This window comes from Martes martes (genome assembly GCF_963455335.1).
Source record: "Martes martes genome assembly, chromosome: 5".
Taxonomy (NCBI): Eukaryota; Metazoa; Chordata; class Mammalia; order Carnivora; family Mustelidae; genus Martes; species Martes martes.
The window spans coordinates 8,289,906-8,311,566 of NC_137892.1; the positions used below are offsets into that span (position 1 = coordinate 8,289,906).

At 43.6% G+C, this 21,661-nt stretch overlaps 1 protein-coding gene across 1 annotated transcript; it reads right to left on the reverse strand.

Annotated features, from left to right (window-relative positions):
- Nucleotides 1-971: 971 nt before the first annotated feature.
- LOC308342738 (butyrophilin subfamily 1 member A1-like) lies at nt 972-8,937 on the reverse strand (the record flags this gene model as incomplete). Its single annotated transcript, XM_080803303.1, has 6 exons — nt 972-1,570; nt 5,456-5,482; nt 6,267-6,374; nt 7,527-7,805; nt 8,288-8,641; nt 8,844-8,937. The coding sequence occupies 6 exons, from the start codon at nt 8,935-8,937 to the stop codon at nt 972-974; spliced, it is 1,461 nt and encodes a 486-aa protein (XP_080659429.1).
- Nucleotides 8,938-21,661: the final 12,724 nt, after the last annotated feature.

Here is a 21,661-nt window from a genome sequence, read left to right on the forward strand (position 1 = left end):
AGAGACAGGGAGGATGGGGAGAGAAGGAGGAGAGTAAGGAGGGATTGGAGGAGGGGAAGGAGCAATGGGGAGGGAAAGAGGAAGGAAGGGAAGGGCAGAAGGAAGGGGAAGAGAGGGGAGGAGAGGATAAGGAAGGCCGGCATATACTGAACAAATATTTTGTGTCTGGTGCTGGGCTCAATGCTTTACAACTGACCCCAAGTACATTTCAGAAAAGCACCCCACTGTGTGTAACGATATAGTGCCCTGGTCAGCTTGGGCTCTGTAACAAATACCACAGGCTGGGAATTTAAACAACACACGTTTATTGTGTTCCAGTCCTGGGGACTGGAAGTCCCAGATCCAGGCATGGGTGGGGCTGGTTCCTCCTGATATGTCTCTCCCTGACATGAACATGCAGTCTCGCCACTGTGTCTTCATGCAGTCGTCCACCTGTGTGTGTCTGTGCCTTGATCTCCTCCTCTTCTTCTTCTTCTTTTTTTTTTTTTTAAGATTTTTATTTATTTATTTGACAGAGACACAAAGAATGTAGGGACAGGGGCATAGGGAGAAGCAGCATCCCTGCCTAGCAGGGAGCTTGATGTGGGACTTCCCTGGGATCATGACCTGAGGTGAAGGCAGATGCTTAACTGGCTGAGCCACCTAAGCACCTCTGACCCCCTCTTCTGATAAGGATTCCAGTCATGCAGGATCAGAGCCCACCCTAGTGACCAGTTTTTACCTTAACCACTTCTGTAAAGACTCCATCTCCAAATACAGCCCCATCTGGAGATTGGGGCGGGGGGGTTGGGGCTTCAGAATGTACATTTGAGGGTATATGATTCAGCCCATAATATATTGTCAGTATTCCACAGGGAAGGAAAATGAAGATAAGACAGGATAACTCAGAAAGATGCACCTTTGTATGGGTCTAGCAGGCATGTAGAATGGACGTGTCTCCCCCAAATCTATGACAGGCTAGAGCAAAGAGATCATGGGTCTTGCCGGAGGAGGGTCTCCACCCTCTCCTGTCCCTGGCTCTGAGGAGGGCCCGTGGCCTCGGGGGGCTGGCATTCTGAGCAGATGATCAGGGGGGTAGGGTCGTGTGTCCAGAGGCAGAAGAATGGCCTCAGGGGCTCTGAGAAGGAGAGTCCAGAGAATGAGTAGATGAGGGATCCATTGCCGATGTTGTAGAAGGAGACTCTGCCAGCATCATAGTCCAGGAGAATACCTACCTGATGTAGGGGCTCTGAAGGGTGCAGGCGGACCCTTGGAAAAGCGAGGGCCCAGAATGTCTTCTTGTAGAGCTCCAGGGCCCAGAGTCCATGCTGGGGAGCTTTTGGGATCCTTCCCTTCCGATCCAAGCTCTCCAGACAGACACCCACATTCCAGGCCTTCCTCTGTCCCACCTGGACCTCCCAATAATACCTCCCAGCAGAGAACTGTTCCCGTGCCAATACACAGGGGTCCTGGTCAAATCTGCTGGGGACATCTGGCAGCTCCTGGTCAAAGAATAGCCGCCTCACACTCTTCCCATCCTCAGACAGAGCGAGTTTTGGGCTTGCAGTGTCAGGGTCCAGGGACGGGCTCACTGTGGGAAGAGGAGAGGTTTAGGCTGGGGGGTTTGTGTCTCCAACCTGCCCTCCTGTAAGAAGAGGACCACAGGGCCTCTGGGTGAGGTAAAACCACAGCCTCCCTGAGAGTCCCTTGGCTCCCCCCATCTTCCGTCCAGGGCCCTGAGCAACAGGTAATCCCAGCACAGCTCCAGGCAGCTCCAGGTGGGAGCCAGGGGGTGGACAGCTACCGATGAGGGGACATGACTGGCACCCTGTGAGGTCTGCTTGTCCCCCTATTCTCAGTCCCTCAGCACATGTGTGTGTTTGTTTGTGTGTGTATGTGTGTGTGAGAAAGAGAGAGAGAGAGGTAGACAGGGAGAGCAGAGACAGACAGAGAGAGAGAGAGAGAGAGAGAGACAGAAGCAAGGAGAGACAGAGAAAAGGCCGGAGAGACAGAAGGGAGAGATAGAGACAGAGACAGTATCCCAGAGATATAGGGAAAAACACAGACAGAGATAGAGAAAGGAAGAGAGAGACATAGAAGAGACACAGAAAGACAGGGAGACAGAAAGAGATGGAGAGACAAGGAGAACAAAGAGAGACAGAATAACCCAGGTAGACACAGGGAGAGAGATAGAGAGAGATACACAGACAGAGAGACAGACACAAAGAGAGATAGATACAGAGACATATGGAGAGAAATAGAGAGTGACAGAGAGACAGAGAAAGAGACAGACACAGAGACTGAGAGATACATAGAGAGATAAGGAGAGCTAAAGAGAGATAGAGATACAGACAGAGAAATAGAGAGAGATAGAGAAAGACAGAGAGATGGGGAGACAGAGAGACAGAGAAAGACACAAAGAGAAAGACAGAGAGACACACAGAGAGACACAATGAGCAAGACGGAGAGATGGAGACAGAGAAATAGAGATAGAGACATAAGAGGACACAGGGGGACAGGAGAAGGTGCCACAGGTGCATTGATGCAAGTGCCATTGGACAGCTCTGGTGTCAACGACAGAGGAGTCACATAAGGAAAAGCCCAAGAGGCATCTTAAGAGCCCCACAGCTAAGATGAACACCTTCCAAAACAGAGTCCTTCTCTCCTGCCTTACCATCCCTCTCAGAGCCCTCAGAACCCCAGCACGTGACCTGGGGGAGGGTCTGTCTACACTTGGGCTCCATATTAGAGGCAGAGAGGGTACGTGGGGACCAGCTGGGCTCCAGGCTGCCCCAGAAGGCATCTTCTCAATAACAGAAACCTCTTAGCCAGTGTCCACCTTGACCCATTCTAAAGCCAGGTATGTTGTTTGTGTGGGTCTATACCTCAATGCCTCAGACACTCAAGTTTCTTGACCTTCCATCCCTATCAGCTGCCCAGGACCCATGCTTTCCTCCTATTTGAACCCCAGCTTCCTCTCTGGTCTCTACCTCCTTCTGGGTAGAACCCTGTTCTCTTTCGCTTTCCAGCAAAGACTGACTGTTTCCCCCCAGAATTCTCATTGCTGCTTTCTGAATTCTCCACCTTGTGTCCCACCCAAATCCTTTCCCTGTAGAGTTTGGGCTGTGGGGATGGAGACCACCCATGTTCCATCTCCATAATGGTCAAACATGGACTCCCTAGCCGAACAATAAGCCTGGCTCCTGGTATTCCAAACTTCCTCATCATTAAATAAAAATTAATCACATTAAAAAAAGTTCCAGGCTAACAAAGAAGCCGAAAAATAGCATAAACAATATGTCTATGACAACGTTTTGAATAACCCACAGTAAAAGGATCAAAACCAGAAAATTAACATTGATACAAAACTACTTGATAATGACCTGTGACACACCAACCACCCCAGCACACCTGGCCGCCAGTGCAGACCTGTGTTCCATCCTATCCACCGCTGCCGACTATATTCCCTGAAAAATTGTTCTCTGGTTCATTTTCTTTTCCCCTGCTGGCTTCCTGTGTCTTCATACCAGATCATTCTTTCTCGGCAACAGGCATGTTCTGCTACCTTAAAGGACCTTAAAGTAAAACCAAAACAAACCGCAATAAAACACTCTGCTTGATTCCCTACTCACCAATTTATAGCTCAGCCGCACAGACTAATTTTGAACTTTTTGTCCCAGCTGTCTCCACAGGGGACACCTCTCCTTGCACACCACACTACACAGTGTTTCTGGGTCATGTTCCCGATCTTATCTCACTGTACGGAATGCCACAAGCTGCTTGCTCACCACTGTATCCATGGATTTCAGTGGAGAAGCTTCCCCTGGACCTCCCACAACTCTGCCAGACTCCTGCTCAAACAGACCTTCAAGTACCAGGTTCTCCAAGGCTAGACTTGAATCTGTCTTCTTTGCCCTATACCTTTCTTACCTTTTTTTTCTTTTTAAAATCTTTCTTTTTCAAATAAAGAAATTTAAAGAATAATTTTGGGTGTGCAGATAAATGGAGCACTTCCTTGGTGTTCAAGGCCAGATATATGCCAAAGACCTTAAATTCCTATCTCAAGTCCATATTTCTCCTGGGAGTTCCAGACTTGTGTAACTAAAGATTTATCTGACATCCCCATTTAGATGTCTGATAAAGTTTCAGTCTTAAGAGGTCCAAGATGATTTTCACTTCTTTGACCTAAATCTGTCTTGTTGGGCCCCAAGCCTTCTGTTAGATGAAGCCACCATGGGCCCAGGGACATTGGCTCCAAAGGTCACCTTGGGTTCCTTGTTCTGTCTTGCCCCTGCTGGACCCTGCTATTTGTGGCCCCAGGGCCCATCTCAGGGTTGTTTCCTCTCCTCCACCAACGCCTCTCCCCTGTCTAAGCTCCCTCACTCGTGTGGCACCCAGACCCCTACTTCAACCTTCCAGGCTCTGCAGGTCTGGGCACCCACAAATCTTGCCCTGCTGGATTCTCTTCCACATGTTCATCTCTCCCACACCACAGATGACATTCTCCCTGCCACGTTTGTGGGTCCACGGCTCATTCTCTCAGGGCTTTGGTCCCACTGTCACCCAGCCCTTCATTTAGATGTTACCATCCCCAAATCCCCAGGGCCATGGACATCCTACATGAATGCTCTCCTGGCCAACTTCATTATTGTATTCTAGTCCATTCCTATAATATTACCCTGCTTTATCCCAGTTTTGGTTAAAGAAGCATCACGGGCTGATGGCTTGCATCCCCACCTAGATTCTATGCCCCCTGAGGACAGGAGGAAGTCACTTCAATCACTGATAGATGGTTGGATGCTGGCACGGGAGGTAAATGTCACTATTTTACAAGAATGAATAAGGGAATGAATGAAAGGATGATCAGTTTCTCTCTGTCCCCTCCTAGACCCTCAACAAGTGGCTGTGCTAAGGCTTGTGTCCCCAGGTTCTCTGACACCTCTAAGGTTCCTGGTTTATTGTCTGCATTTATGCCCCTCCCAGTCCTGGGGTTCCCTGACCTTGGCGAGATTCTCCCCTCTCCACCCATCCCTCCCACCGAGATGGTGTCCTGGGGCAGAAAGTCCCTGTTTCTGCTATCTCTATGGTAACAGATTGGTGTCCCCCAATCCCCCAACAAGTGGCCATGCCTCAGGAGAGTTGTCTTTCTTGTTGCCTAGGATCTGCGGGTCTGTCTCTTCCCCAGGTAGTAAACAGGAGCTAAGGTCTCTCAGGGTAGCGGAAAATTGATGTTTAGAGCCATGTGGCTGCCACTCACCAGCATTGGGCTCCGCACATCTGCACTCTGGAATGAAAAGGAACACACACACACACACACCCACACACACACCAGTGCCTCTGCATGCATGCATATGCGCACAGATCAACACATATGTGTGCATGTAAATGTACAACATGTGCACACAGCACACACATACATGCACATATAGACACGCATGTGGGGGCAGAGGTTTCCAGCCCCCAACACGGCCCTCACCATAGATCACCTTGTCCTCTGTCCAGCCTGCAATGAGAGAGAAAGATGTGAAACTGTGGAACTGTGCTGATTCAATGGGGCCAAAGCTCAACTTCTGGGAACCCAAGTCAAAACAGGACTTAGTGGGTTCTAGCTGTGACCCTGGAAAGCATGAAGAAATACAGATTCTTCAGTGCCGGATAAAACAATAATCTGGGTCATTTTCTTCCTAGGGGAGGTTCTGGTGGAGCAGACCCTGATAGCCCCACTTTCCCATGTCTGTCGTGGGGACATCTGTGCTCTGCTCCCCAGCTCATGCCTGAGGGCCATGGGCAAGGACACAGGGGGCAGGGAGGGGAGTGGATTGCTGAGTGCAACAATGCTTATTGATGACAGTCCTTGCACCCACAATGAGACCCTGGCAGGTGCCAAGTACCCTGCTGCATTTGTCACTTGAGCACTTCTCAGAATGCTCTCATCACCCCCAACTGACAGACACTCCCAGGTTCAAGCTCAGATCTGTCTTTGTGCTGGAGATCCTCCGCCTTCCAGAAGTCCTCCAGTGATGAGCAGCTGAACACCTCTCAGAGACAGGGAATTTCACTGAGCATTTGGTAAGTGGGGTGTCCCTGAGGTGTGTCTTGGGCAGGTCTCTCCCATTCATCCTGACCTTGAGGGTGCCCATAGGAGACTTCATGCAGAGCTCCACACCTGTGCCCTGGGGGGAAGGGACATGTCTGTCCTACCAGGACCTGCTCACCTTGGGAGCGCTGCTCCTCTGCTCTATACAGTCTCTCTTCTTCCAGCTGCCCCATATTCCCGTCTTTCTGACATTTCTGGTAGAGACAGGTGGCTCCAGCTGTGACAAGCCCTGCCATAGTGAGGATCAGAGGCAGCGCTGTCCTCCATGCTATTGACAGGGAACTTCTGGACAGCTGAGCTGAAAGAGAGTACAGAGAGGTGAGAATATCAGGGAAAGAGAGCACCTGTGTTCTGAGGACACACACAAGACAGGGTTTGTGGGTTGGGGACGTGATCCTTGGAACTAACCTGAAATGACTCAGAAAACATACGGGGGTGTTCATACGGACAAGTCAGGACAGATGAACAGGAGAGAGATGATGGACAAATGGCAGAATGTTCAACACTGGGTGGTCTGTACAAAATTCTGCATGCCAGTCTTGCAAATTTTCTGTAAGCTTGGTGTTGTTTAGAAATGAAAATTAAGTGCAGAGTGAAACTTGAAAACCCCCAAGTTGTCTGTCAGAAGGTGAAGGCATAAATAGGCTGTGATCCATCCAGACAATGGAATACTGTTTAGCACGAATGAGAAAGGAGCTATTGGTGCAGCCACTGTGGAGATCAGGGTGAATGTTCTTCAGAAAATTAAAAGTAGAACTACCACACGATCCATCAATCTCAACTTCTGGGTATTTATACAAAAAGTAAGATATAAAAATATTAGTTCCAAAAATAACATGTCCCCTTATGGTCGCTGCACTGTTATTTACAGTAGCCAAGATATGGAATCAGCTCAAGTGTCCATTGATGGATGAATGGTAAAGAAAAAAAATATATTATACAATGAGATAGTATTCCTCTATAAACAAGAAGGAAATCAGGCCATTTTCAAAAACATGGATGGATGAATACCTTGTGGACATGTTGCTAAGTGAAGGTAACCCGGGAAAAAATATCTGTATGATCTCATGTATATATGAAATCTAAAATGAAACAAAACAAGAAAAAACCCACAACCCCCCGGAAAACCAGAGAGCCCAGCTCATAGGTGCAGAGAACAGATTGGTGGTTTCCAGAGGATGGCGATGGGACTGGGTGTAATAGACGAAGAGGGGCAAAAGATTAGAACTCCTAGTAATGAAATGAATAAGTTCTGGGGAGGTGATGAACAGCATGGAAACTATAGTTAATAGCACTGTACTGTTGTGTACTTGGACACTGTAAGAGAGGAGATCATAAACGTTCTCGTCATAAGAAAAATATTACATGACTGTGCAAGGATTTCAATATTAAGTGCTTATTGTCTGGGCTGCTCAGAGCTGCTCAGGCCTGAACAGAATGGAGCACTCACGGAGCCAGTGGTGGTTGGCCATCTTCTTCTGGAGAAGGGGACTGGAGATGCAGCAGGAGAAGTTCTGAACAAACCCATCCTGGATGGTCACATTGGACACCACCGTGAAGAGACCTGTTGTTGGTGAGGCTGAGAGGTGGGTCATAGAAGGTAGGGGCTGTCCCCTGAAATCTCTCCATTCCACCTGGGGCTCTGGGAACCAGCCTTCTGAGGTGCACTGTGCCCAGACAATTTCACCTTGGACGGCTTGCACTTGGATTCTGGGCATCCCGCCCAGACCTGTGGGAAGAGATGCCCGTTCCATTCTACACAACCACCAGGGCTTTCATCAGAAAAGTACAGATATTGAGCACTCCAGCAGAGATTGGGATTTTTCACAGACTACTTACTCTGTGTAATATTTATATGCTATATGTTATTCTTGTTCCCAGATTTCACAGGACAAAACAGAAAATGACCAAGAATGTAAAAAACCCTTCCTATACTGCAAAATTAGTGTCTTTTCCTCCCTGTGTCTCTGTCCCTCCTTCTGCCTCTGTCCTTCCCTCTCTACCTCTGCTCCCCTCTTTCTGGATTGGCTTAGAAAAGGGAGAGAAAAGTCCTGAACTGGACTTCCCAGGAATCACTGCCCCTGGTGCAAACATGTTAGTGCTTTTGTGGGATGTGCTCAGGCTTGGGCTACAGTGGGATGATCTGCACTGGGCCTCAGGTTTGGGGGAGGGGACTCGGGGAGACAATGAACCCCGGCAGCTTGCCCTTACCTGCCACCATGAGCCACAGCCTGGCCTCTGCAGACACGTTGCCATCTTTGAAGTTGCAGTGGAATGTTCCATTATCAAAAACTGTCACGTTGTGGATCCTCACTGCGGCTTTTCCCTGGTCCAGCCCAGCCCTCAGGAAAGTGGTCCTTCCCTGGTACTCCCTCATCTGTTCTTCCTCCACGTCCGTCCCATTCTGGTGCAGGTGCACGACTTGGGACGGCTGATCCCTGTACCACCGAACCTCCATGTCCTCGCCACTGATATTGAGGGACAGACGACATGGTAGCTCCACACTGTCGCCCAGCACAGCCAGAATAGGTATTTTAGGTCCATGGATGGAGAAATCAGCTTTCCCTTATGAGGTCAGATCAGAAAGCCCTCGTTAGGCTGGCTGTGAGGAGACAAGGGCGCTCCCACCCAGACCTAGGGTTCCCTGGGAAGGACTGCTTGGATGCCTGGCTGACAGCTGCTGTGGGTAGGTGCCAGCCAGCTCCCTCTGGCATTCTTTTCCATATGGGGTCATCCTCCTAGCGTGGGGTGAGGGCAGCTCTCCTACCGTTTGCAGGGATGCTGCAGGACAGGAGCTGCAGGACGATGAAGATGATGGAGCAGCTGGGTGCAAAGATGACTCGACCGCGTGCGTTTGCCATGCCTGCTGGGAACAGAGAGGCCTGAGCCCTACACGTCGGAGGCTGAGGTAATTTCTGTCTCTGCCAGTCTCTTTCTCTGTCTGTCTATCTGTCTTTCTAGTTCTCTGTTTGTCTGTTTGTCTTGGTGGGAGGACAGGCAGCACCAGCATGTTAATGGGAGTTAAAGAAACTTGGCTGGGGGAGGGAAAGGTCTCACTTTTACCTCTCTTGGCCCCTGTCACCCACACATAAGGTATTCATCCTACAGATGGAGAGACAGCGGCCTCCACCTGCCCTGGTTAGAATCTACTCTCAGATATAATTTCTCTTATCCTCATCTGTCCACAGACTGATTCAGACACATCCTCCAGTGCATGGGCTCCGTCTCCCCACGGACTGGTGTAAGAGTATTTCCTGATTTCTGTCTGTTCAAACATGAGCACGAGGCATGCTGGGGAAGGAAACGCACCTTTGAGTCAGTGAATCCAAGATCAGAACTATATCTGTCCACCCCCTTCAAGCCCCTTGTCCCTGTTGCTCCCAAAGAAACCATTGCAGGTGAAGTGGGGGAGACGAGCCTCAGGGCGCCTTGGCTGTGATGGCCTGTGCCAAAGACACACCGAAACTTTTTTATGGTGAATTCAATTTCAAGTACCCATAATCTGAGACTCAGCTGCCATTCTGGGGGATTTCATCCAGCAGAGCTTTGAAGATTGGTGTTTATGTAAAGCATGAGGAGGTGTGTTAGCCGATACTCTCATCCTGTTGGATGCTTGTCTTTCTTTGGTGAAAGTCCCTGGAGTCTCCCTGTCACTGACAAGTAGGGACAGTGTGTAGAAAGTAGAGATATACATGAGAGCCCTTAAAATAGAAGACACTTACCTGGCTGAGTCCGGCTCTAGGCTTCCCAGGGATCAATTTAATTCTCTGTAAGTTCCAAGTGAGGCATAGAACACGTCTTCTGGGGTGTTTGGAGAGAGGAGCAGCTGAGTTTTCCAGTTTCTGCAGAGTTCTCCTACTGCTCTTTGTCAACGTATCACCACACCTATTTAGCAGTTGCAACAGGAATAAAAAATATATAAGCCAAGGGCTTCCTACAGGGTGTGGTCAACAGAACTGAACACACTCACTGGGAGTAACAAGGCCCTGTCGCAGGAGATAAGGGGAGAGGAGACTACACAAGGCAGTCCATGGAAGGATGGTTGTCAGTCCAAAGCCAAGAGCCTCAAAGAGGAGACATGGCTCTCGAGTGGTAGGATCTGGGCCAAGGACAGAAACTGGAGGATTCAGATAAAGTTGCTCCATTATCAAAAGACCTCCAGTCGTCAACAGGCTGGGGTGGGCTGTTTTATTTGGTAACGTTTCTCATGGTCAGGTTGAAGTCGGCCAGTTTCTGGCATTGCCCCTGGAGACTCCTGTGTGGGAACTCAGGCAACCTCTCCCTCATCTCTGTGGCCATGGCAGTCTGTTCTCATTGGGGGGCCCCCTTTGGCCAGGTTCAGAACACTCACCTCGTGTACCTCGTGTCTGAGTCAGACACTTGACTAAACCCTGCCCATTCTTCCCTCTTGTTGGCTCACAAATCTAGACATGTTCTGGGGGAGTTTTGGTGGGAACAGAGGTAGAAGGAAAGCTGCATGGCCTTCTTGGTGGTGGGGTGTTTAATTGCATTTGGCAGAATGTAATGGAATGAAGGTTTGTGCCTCCTTTCCCACAGTCAGTGCTCACACAAGGGCTGATGCTGTTTTCCTCTTCTATATGAACATGCAGAGCTATGCCTGCCACTTTTTCATCTCCCTGTGCATTGCTTTAAGCAGATAATGACCTTGGCTAAAACCCAGCCCATGTTTACTTAGGAGTCAGGATGGAGGACTGGGGATGTAACAACTGGAAGGGGACATAGGATTCACCAACCTCAGTGGAAACAGGTGATGCCTGTTTCACAGAATGAATCTGGAAGGTGGGCTCACCTGGAAAGGGTTCTTTCCTGGACACGAGCTCAGGCATGGCCCACAGTCTTTTATCAATGTAGCAAGAACTACAGGGGACATTATCCAAATGCCTGAAGGGCAGGGTGGAGACTTGACTGGGGACAGACTCCCGAGGTGCACAGGGAGGACAGTGTGGAAGGCCGGACATAGGGGTACACACACTAGGATCCCATTGCCAAGAAATGCGCAGAGGAGGTAAATCCAGAGAGACGGATAGCACATTTGTGGAGTTCAGGCAGTGGGGATGGGGGAAATGGAAGGTAACTGTGTCGTGGTTGGGGTTTCATTTGGCAGGAGACAGAGGTGGTGGCCGTGTCACTGAGTCATTCACATTTATGTGGTTGAATTTATGTCTGTGAATTTCGCCCCAGTTGGAAAAAAAGAAAAAAAAGGAAAGTGGAAGAAAAAGAACAAGGGGCTAAAAAATCAATATAGGACACTAATAGCAGAAAACAGTGAAAAAAACAAAGTATAAATAAAACTGAAAATACGAGAAAAAAGGAATTTGGCAGAAGAGTAAAGGGAACTCGTTTCATCTGGTCGCTTGAATTCAGCTGGCTAACTGTCAAACCCTTCTGAATTCAGGCTGAGATGTAAGAAAATATATCTGGAACTCTAGAAGTAGAAAAGTCACTGCTTTTGCAAGGTAGGAGGTGCAGAACCTTGAATCTTCAGGGAGATATTGACAGAAAAATGAAGTGGGGAGGGAGCTTCCATAAGCTTGTTACTAGAAAGGGCATAACACCAGAGCCCAAAATTGGAACCCTTAGAAATCTGCTCCAGTCAGAGACCTCCGTGCCTGAAAGGGGCTCAGGGGATGAAAAGGGCAGAATTCTAGGTGGGTCATTGTATTCTCAGGATCTCAGTATACACAGAATAAATGGGGTGCCTGGACCAATAGAGTGCCCAAGCAGCAGAGTGGGGAAGCTGGTTGTGGTCAGTGAGGGACAAGGAGGTCAAGGAGGGGACTCTCCACTCAAGTCGCTATGAACTGAGAACTGGCCTGGTAGGGAGACTGCTCCAAGCCTGAGCAGCCTGAAAAGGACTGCAACACGGGGCTGCCTGCCATCCCCTGGAAGGGCTGAAGTGGCTGCACCCACAACTGGGCAACAGCTCATAGTGTGGTGGCAGCCCCGGAGAGGACAGTAAGGCAGCACCCAGCGATGGCCCAGGAGCAGGGAAGCAGAGTATGGTACAAGTGCTTGTGGTCCCAGGGCACACAAAGGGCAGTGATGCTTGTGGGTCCCTTGGACTCCCCCTGGGAGGATTACTCTGTGCACACAGTTGGAGAATTCTCACTTTGGCACATACAACAGTGAAAACTGTTTGTCCTGGAGCACTTAATGAAGAGGGGGGGGACCATGATCATTCCGTTCTGGGCCAGAAGGCCAGAAATACCATTTTTATTCTGATCCTCTAAAGAGGTGTGGAAAGCCTCCAGGGAGAAAAAGCCACACAGAGTACATGCCTACACTGAGCTCAGAACCAGGGCAAGGGGCTGTGCAACTCCATGGAGGCAAAGACACCTGAGAAGCAGCCCAGCAGGCCCCTAGCTCAGAAAAAAGACTGAATGAAGAGGTGGTCAATAATATATGGATCCCACAAGAGTGTAAATCTCCAGCACCAGGGAAGAATAGTATATTCAGCTCCAGGTGTTTTCTCATGATTCTTTTCTCTTTCAGTGTAATGTTTTACATTTCTTTTCTTTACCTCTTTTTTTCATTTCAACTAGATTCTTTTTTAAAATTTTATTTTATTTTTCAGTGTTCCAAGATTCATTGTTTATTCACTGCACCCAAGGTTCCATGTGATACATGCCCTCCTTAGTACCTACCACCAGACTCACCCAACCTTCCAACCCTTCTCCCCTCAAGACCCTCAGTTTTTTTTTATCAAAGTCCACAGTCTCTTATAGTTTGTCTACCCCTCCAATTTCCTCCAATTCACTTTTCCTAGATTCTTTTCTGAAAAAAAGATTCTATCTATCTATCTATCAGGGCGAGAGCACAAGCAGAGGGAGAGGTTGGTGAAGGGAGAGAAAGTCTCCTGATGGAGCAAGAAGCCCAATGGAGCAGTATATCCAAGGACCATGGGATCATTATCTGAGCTCAAGGCTGAAGCTTAAGTGACTGGGCCACCCAGATGTCCTGGTTTCAGCTAGATTTTTGTTTACCTAGCTATGTTTTCAAGTTGCTTTTTCTCTTTTAATTTTTACATTTACATTTTATAGATATATGCTTTGTTTTAGTCCTTTTTTCACCCTATTCAATTTATTTTCTCCCTATATAAGTTTTGTTTTCTTTGACATTTTTGGAGGCAGTGTCTTCTAACACCAGACCAAAATTCAATCAGGAATAAGTGGGTCACCCCACTTTGTCCATCCTGTGAGATTATAGTCTCCATTCCCCTCCCCCCATTTTTTGTTTGGCTTGGTTTGATTGGGTTGGTTTGCTTTTCTGTTGTGCTTTGGATTTGTCTTGGGTGTATTTCTCTTGGGTTGTGGTTGATATTTTGGACTCTGCTCACTTGCTCACCCACCCTCCTCTAGGAAAAGTAACTAGAAGGAGGAATTCATAACAAAAGAAAGAACCAGAGGCAATATCTATATGCTAATCCATATGGATATAAGTAATATGTCAGAGATGGGATTCAGGAAAGCAATTATAAAGTTAACAGCTAGGCTTGAAAAAAGCACAAATGACAATACAGAATCTCTAAGGTCAGAAGTGAGATCTAATCAGGCTGAACTAAAACATGCTATGAATGAGATGCAGTCTAAACTGGATGCTCTAAAAGCCAGGGTAAATGGGGCAGAAGAGAGGAGAAATGATCCAGAGGACAGGCTGATGGAAGGGAAGGAAATTGAGGAAAAGAGAGAAAGACAATAGCCCATGAAGAAAGGCTTCAAAAGAACGTTTCTTTTGAAAGAATTTTGAAATATTCTTTTCAAAAAAGAATTTAATGATACATTAAAAAGAACCAATGTCAGCATCAATGGGATCCAAGAGGGGGTAGAGAGGGAAAGGAGACTGTAACATGTATTTGAGCAAATCAAGCTGTTGCTAGAACTTCTCTAATCTGGGGAAAGAAACAAGCATATATGTCCAAGAGGCAGAGAGGATACATCCAAAACCAATAAAAATAGATCAACACCCTGACATATAATAGTGAAGCTTACAAATTGTAGAGCCAAGAAAGCTCTCCTGAGAGCAGTTAGGAAGAGGAGATTCCTTATGTATAGAGAGAAGAACATTAGAACATCACACCTATCCACAGAAACATGGCAGGCCAGAAATAGGTGGTATATTCAGGGTACTAAATAAGAAGAAAATGCAGCCATATAAAGAATACTTTATCCAGCAAGGCTGTCATTGAGAATGGAAGGAGAGATAAAGAGTTTCCAAGACAGACAGAAACTGAAAGAGTATGTGACCACCAAGTCAGCTCTGCAAGAAACATTAACATTAACATTAACCCCAAGAGTAATGAACATGGACCAGAAAGTAATGGACAATCTACAGAAACAGGGAACTTACAGGCAATACAAGGGCACTAAATTCATATCTTTCAATAGTTACTCTGAATGTAAATGGGCTGAATGTTCCAATAAAGAGACACAGAGTATCAGATTGGATAAAAACGCAAGGCCCACACATTTTTGAAACTAAAGACAACTCCAGACTGAAAGTGCAGGAATGGAGAACAATTTACCATGCTAATGGACCTTAAATGAGAGCTGCAATAGCAATCCTTATATCAGACACATTAAATTTTTTCCTTTTTTATTATGTTCAATTAACCAACATATAATAAATCATTAGTTTTTGATGTAGTGTTCAATGATTCCTCAGACAAGTTATATTTTAAGCCAAAAACTGTAGTAAGAGATATAAGAGGGACACTATATCATTCTAAAAGGGTCTATCCAACAAAAAGTTCTAACAATTGTAAATATATATGCCCTCAATGTGGAGCAGCCAATTAGATAAGCCAATCAATATACAAAGTAAAGAGACATTGTGTTAATAATACTTTAATAGGAGGAGACTTCAACACTCAACTCACATCAATGGACAGATCATCCCAGCAGAAAATAACCAAGGAAGAATAACAATAACAAGCTTTGAATGACACATTGGACCAAATCGACTTCACAGATATATACAGCACATTCTATCCTAAAACAACAGAATACTCATTCTTTTTGAATACACATGGAAATTTCTCCATAACGGATCACACACTGGGTCACACATCAACTTTCAACAGTACCAAAAGTTTGAGATTATTCCATGTGTGTTTTCAGACGACAATGCTTTGAAACTGGAACTCAATCACAAGAAGAAATTTAGTAGGAACTGAAGTAGCTAGAGGTTAAAGAGCATCCTGCTAAAGAACAAATGGGTCAAAAAAGAAATTAAAGAACTTAAAAATATCATTGATTTGAGTTTCCCTGATGGCTAATGATGATGAACATTTTTTCACGTGTCTGTTTGTATGACAATGTAGACATTTGTATGTCTTCTTTGCAGAAGTGTCTGTTCAACTCCTAAAAGAAATTGAAGAAGACACAAAAATATGGAAGACTATTCCATGCTCTTGGATCAGAAGAATAAACATCGTTAAAATGTCTATACTGCCCAGAGCAATCTATACTTTTAATGCCATTCCGATCAAAATTCCACCGGTATTTTTCAAAGAGGCGGAGCAAATATTCCAAAAATTTGTATGGAATCAGAAGAGACCCCGAATTGCTAAGGAAATGTTGAAAAACAAAAATAAAACTGGCGGCATCACGTTACCTGATTTCAAGCTTTACTACAAAGCTGTGATCACCAAGATAGCATGGTACTGGCATAAAAACAGACACACAGACCAGTGGAACAGAGTAGAGAGCCCAGATATGGACCCTCAACTCTATGGTCAAATCATCTTTGACAAAACAGGAAAAAATATACAGTGGAAAAAAGACAGTCTCTTCAATAAAGGGTGCTGGGAAAACTGGACAGCCATATGTAGAAGAATGAAACTCGACCACTCTCTTACACCATACACAAAGATAAACTCGAAATGGATAAAAGACCTCAACGTGAGACAGGAATCCATCAGAATCCTTGAGGAGAACATAGGCAGTAACCTCTTTGATATCAGCCACAGAAACTTCTTTCAAGATATGTCTCCAAAGGCGAAGGAAACAAAAGCAAAAATGAACTTTTGGGACTTCATTAAGATCAAAAGCTTCTGCACAGCAAAAGAAACAGTCAACAAAACAAAGAGGCAACCCACGGAATGGGAGAAGATATTTGCAAATGACAGTACAGGCAAAAGGTTGATATCCAGGATCTATAAAGAACTCCTCAAACTCAACACACACAAAACAGATAATCATATTAAAAAATGGGCAGAAGATATGAACAGACACTTCTCCAATGAAGACATACAAATGGCTACCAGACACATGAAAAAATGTTCATCATCACTAGCCATCAGGGAGATTCAAATCAAAACCACATTGAGATACCACCTTACACCAATTAGAATGGCCAAAATTAGCAAGACAGGAAACAACATGTGTTGGAGAGGATGTGGAGAAAGGGAAACCCTCTTACACTGTTGGTGGGAATGCAAGTTGGTGCAGCCACTTTGGAGAACAGTGTGGAGATTCCTCAGGAAATTAAAAATAGAGCTTCCCTATGACCCTGCTATTGCACTACTGGGTATTTACCCCAAAGATACAGATGTAGTGAAAAGAAGGGCCATCTGTACCCCAATGTTTATAGCAGCAATGGCCACGGTCGCCAAACTGTGGAAAGAACCAAGATGCCCTTCAACGGATGAATGGATAAGGAAGATGTGGTCCATATACACTATGGAGTATTATGCCTCCATCAGAAAGGACGAATACCCAACTTTTGTAGCAACATGGACAGGACTGGAAGAGATTATGCTGAGTGAAATAAGTCAATCAGAGAGAGTCAAGTATCATATGGTTTCACTTATTGGTGGAGCATAACAAATAATATAGAGGACAAGGGTAGATGGAGAGGAGAAGGGACTTGAGGGAAATTGGAAGGGGAGGTGAACCATGAGAGACTATGGACTCTGAAAAACAACCTGAGGGTTTTGAAGGGGCGGGGGGTGGGAGGTTGGGGGAACCAGGTGGTGGGTATTAGAGAGGGCACAGATTGCATGGAGCACTGGGTGTGGTGAAAAAACAATGAATACTGTTACGCTGAAAATAAATAAAAAATTTAATTAAAAGAAAAGAAGTTACTTTATGAAATGCAGCTGAGTATTTCAAAAGAATATTTTTAAAAGCATAGGACATCAGAAAAGAATAATCAAACCAAATGTAAGATATGTTAATAGAAAGAGACTCTGATAGGTAGCTTTCACTGAGGTTTAATATAAAATAATGCATATTTGATTAGATAATCATTTGACAGTACCTTTCATAAAGTGATTGTTTCATGCACATGTGTAGATAACAACTACATTCATGATTATGCCTTCAATAACCAAGATTTGGAAGAAATTGTTCAACGGAAAAAATGCAAAAAGCTGAAAAGGTAATAAAAAATAGAAATAAGGCTGAATTTATAATTTCGTCAATTTTGTAGTAATGTGATTTAATTGGCTATTTTTATAGGATTATGCATATGTAGCCATATTTGGAGCATCCTTTGTGTGACATAAGATCTTAAAAATAGCAGAGGATACTCTTAAATTCTAGTCAGTGACAGAAAATTAAAACTTAAACACTGGGATATTCCATAGTCATGAATTTTAAAACATGTGTGGAGAAATATCCATTTTTATAGCTACTTACCTTCGTGATGACCAATGGTCTGTTCACAAAGTCTAAGAAACTACACAAGTGCAATTGTGCCATGCCACTGGGTCACAAACTGAATCCTTCACCTAAATAGAAAGTCCTTTAAAAAAAACAATGAATACTGTTACGCTGAAAATAAATAAAAAATTTAATTTAAAAAAAACAACAAAAAAATAAATTCTATGTGTGTTTTCTTGCATAATGCACAAGAAAAGAAGCACTAAACAAAGCAATTTAAACATGAGAATGTGTAAATAGGGATATTTTATTCTTCTTTGATCATCGCTCCTTCTGAATCATCTCCAGGGGGATTTTCTTCAAGTAACAGGACTGCCTAATTGGAGACAACTGTGAAATGTTAGTAAATCCTTCATGTTCCCCTGGGGAAGAATGCAAGGAGTTTAATATGATTTGGGCAAAACATGAGGAAATGGTATATATTTACAACTTATCAACGTAGCTATTTGCAAATGTTTTTAGATATCATCTGAAGCTTTTTGTAATTAATGATCTGGAGCTAAACACCCTTAAATAAAGCTGAATAGTGCTCAGCTCAGTTTTTTTTTTTAAAGATTTTATTTATTTACTTGACACAGAGAAATCACAAGTAGGCAGAGAGGCAGGCAGAGAGAAAAGGGGAAGCAGGCTCCCTGCTGAGCAGAGAGCCAGATGTGGGGCCTGAGACCATGACCTGAGTTGAAGGCAGAGGCTTAACCCATTGAGCCACCCAGGCGCCCCTCAGCTCAGTTTTATTGTGTAATTAGGTTGAAGGAAGGTGTATAGAAAAATTATTGAAATTCACTTAGCTGGATCATTTCAGGTTCACTGATAAAAATCAGCAAAGGCAATTTGAAATATTCTGCCAACTATTTTTCACCAAGAATAGCGGGAAATTTAATTAAAATGTAGTGAATAATCATTGAAGGAATAATTTAAAAATATATCAATCTTCCTTTATTTATTATCAATGAGGTACAGATCTATGAATATACAAATGTAGATACTCACATATTTGTTTACTTATAGAGAATAGATCTTGGATATAGGAAATTATAGAGATATGTTTAAACTTAGTGGAATATAAACAGATAATAGATACTTGGAGACTTTTTCAAAGAATTATGCCTATTATTCATAGAACACATCTGTAATATCTCTTTGATATAATGTCATACCCTATAAAATAAATCAATTTTTTTCTCAATAAAATATCAAATACCTAGATAAAATACCTCAGTATGTTACATAATTAAATATATACTGAAATATTTTCTCTAGGCATATGAAAATTTACCTAGATAAATGTAATTCATATCTTTAAGTATGAATTATATTGTTTTCAAATGTGTTGGAAAAACTTTACATAATTACCACTAGCCAGATATAATTTCACTATTATAAAATCAGTTAAAATTTCCCTCTATTGTAAATAATCTATTATTTATTTTATTTTAGTTCAATTATCTAACATGCAGTCATCATTAATTACAGATGTAGTGTTCAGTAATTTATCAATTGTGTATAACACCCAGTGCTCATTATATTATGTGTCCTCCTTAATGACCATCATCCAATTATCCCATCCCCCACACACTTCACCTCCAGAAACCCTCAGTTTGTTTACTGCAGTTAAGAGTCTTTCATGGTTTTTCTCCCTCATCGATGACTTCCCATTAAGTTGTCCTTCCCTTCCCCTATGATCCTCTGCACTGTTTCTTATACTCTAGGTATAAGTGAAACCATATGATAATTGTCTTTCTCTGATTATTTCGTTCAGTTTATATACCCTCTGGTTCCATCCATAAGGTTGTAAGTGATATTCATCATTTCTGATGACTAATCCTCCTTGTGTAAATATATGTCACATCTTCTCTATTCATTCACCTGTCAATGGATATTTCGGCTCTTTTCACATTTTGGCTATTGTGGACATTTCTGCTATAAAATTTAGGGTGCATTGCCCTTTTGGATCATTACATTTGTATCTTTGGCATAAACTACTAATAGTACAATTGCTGGGCTGTAGTTTATCTTTATTTTTAACTTCTTGAGCAAACTCCACATTGTTTTACAGAGTGCCTATACCAGCTTGCATTTTTGCCAACAGTGTAAGAGGGTTCCCCTTTTTCTGCATCCACACCAACATTTGTTTCCTGACTTGTTAATTTTAGCCATGCTAAGTGGTTGAGGTGGTAGGTCATTGTGGTTTTGGTTTGTATATCCCTGATGACAAGTGATGTTGCTCATTTTTTCATGTGTCTGTTGGCCATTTTAATGTCTTCTTTGGAGAAATGTCTGTTTATTTCTTCTGTGTATTTCCTGACTGGATTCTGTTTTTTGGGTGCTGAGTTTGATAAGTTCCCATTGAGAATGATATTCACTATGGGCTTTTTGTACATGATTTTTATGATATTGAGGTATGTTCCTTCTATCCGTATACTGTGGAGAGTTTTAACCAAGAAAATGTGTTGTATTTTATCAAATGATTTTTCTGCATCAATTGAGAGGTTCGCATAGTTCTTGTCCTTTCTTTTGTTAATGTGGTATGTCACATTGATAGATTTACTGAGGTCGAACCACCCCTGCAGCCCAAGAATAAATCCTGCTTGTTTGTGGTGAATAATTCTTTCATTGTATTATTGGATCCCATTGACAAGTATTTTGAGTATTTTGGCATACATGTTCATCAGGGATGTTGGTCTGTAATTCTCCTTTTTAATGGGGTCTGTCTCATTTGGGGGGCAAGGAAGTGTTGGAATCATAGAATGAGTTTGGGAGTTTTCTCTCTATTTCTATTTTTGGGGGAGGACTTTCAGAAGAATAAAAATTAATTCTTCCTTAAATGTTTGGTAGAATTCCCCTGGGAAGATATCTGGCCCTGGATTCTTGTTTCTTGAGAGATCTTTGAGTACTCTTTCAATTTTCTTGCTGATTTTGGGTCTGTTCAGATCTTCTATTTCTTTCTGTTTCAATTTGATAGTTTATAAGCTTCCCGGAATGCATCCATTTCTTCCAGATTACTTAATTTGTTGGCCTATAGTTACTCCTAATATGTTATTAAAATTGTATTTCCTTGGTGTTGGTTGTAATAAATCCTCTCACTCATTGTTATTAATTTGGGTTCTTTCTTTCTTTCTTTCTTTGACCTGTGTAGCTAGGGGCTTATCAATCTTTTTAACTATTTCAAGGAACCGGATTCTAGTTTCATTGATCAGTTCCACTGTTCTTTTGGTTTATATTGAATTGATTTCTGCTCTAATCTTTATTATTTCTCTTCTCCTGCTTGGTTCAGGCTTTATTTGCTATTCTTTCTTCATGCTCCTTTAGGTGTAAGGTTAGTTTGTGTATTTAAGTTGTTTCTAATTTTTTTTTAGAAGTATATATTGCCATATACTTCCTTTCTACACCCACCTTTGTTGTATTCCAAAGGTTTTGAACAGTTGTGTTTTCATTTTCACTTGTTTCCAGTAATTTTTTAAAAAATTCTTCTTAATTTTCTTGTTGACCCAATCATTTTTTAAAATGATTTTATTTATTTGACAGAGAGAGATACTAGAGCACACACAGGGGTAGTGTGAGAGGGAAGAGCAGGCTTCCTATTGAGCAGGGATGCAGGGCTATCCCAGGACCCTGAGATCATCACCTGAGCAGAAGGCAGAATCTTAACTGACCGTGTCACCCAGGTGCTCCTGGCCTACTCATGTTTAGTAGGATGCTTTTAACATCCCAGTGTTTGAGTTATTTCTAAATTTCCTTCTCTGATTGAGTTCAAATTTCAGAGCATTGTGGTCTAAAAACATTCTGGGGAAGATTCCAATCTTTAATTATCAGTTGGGACCTGATTTGTAACCCTGTATATAATCTATTCTGGAGAATGTTCCATGATCACTTGAGAAGAATATTTTTTTGTTGTTGTTTT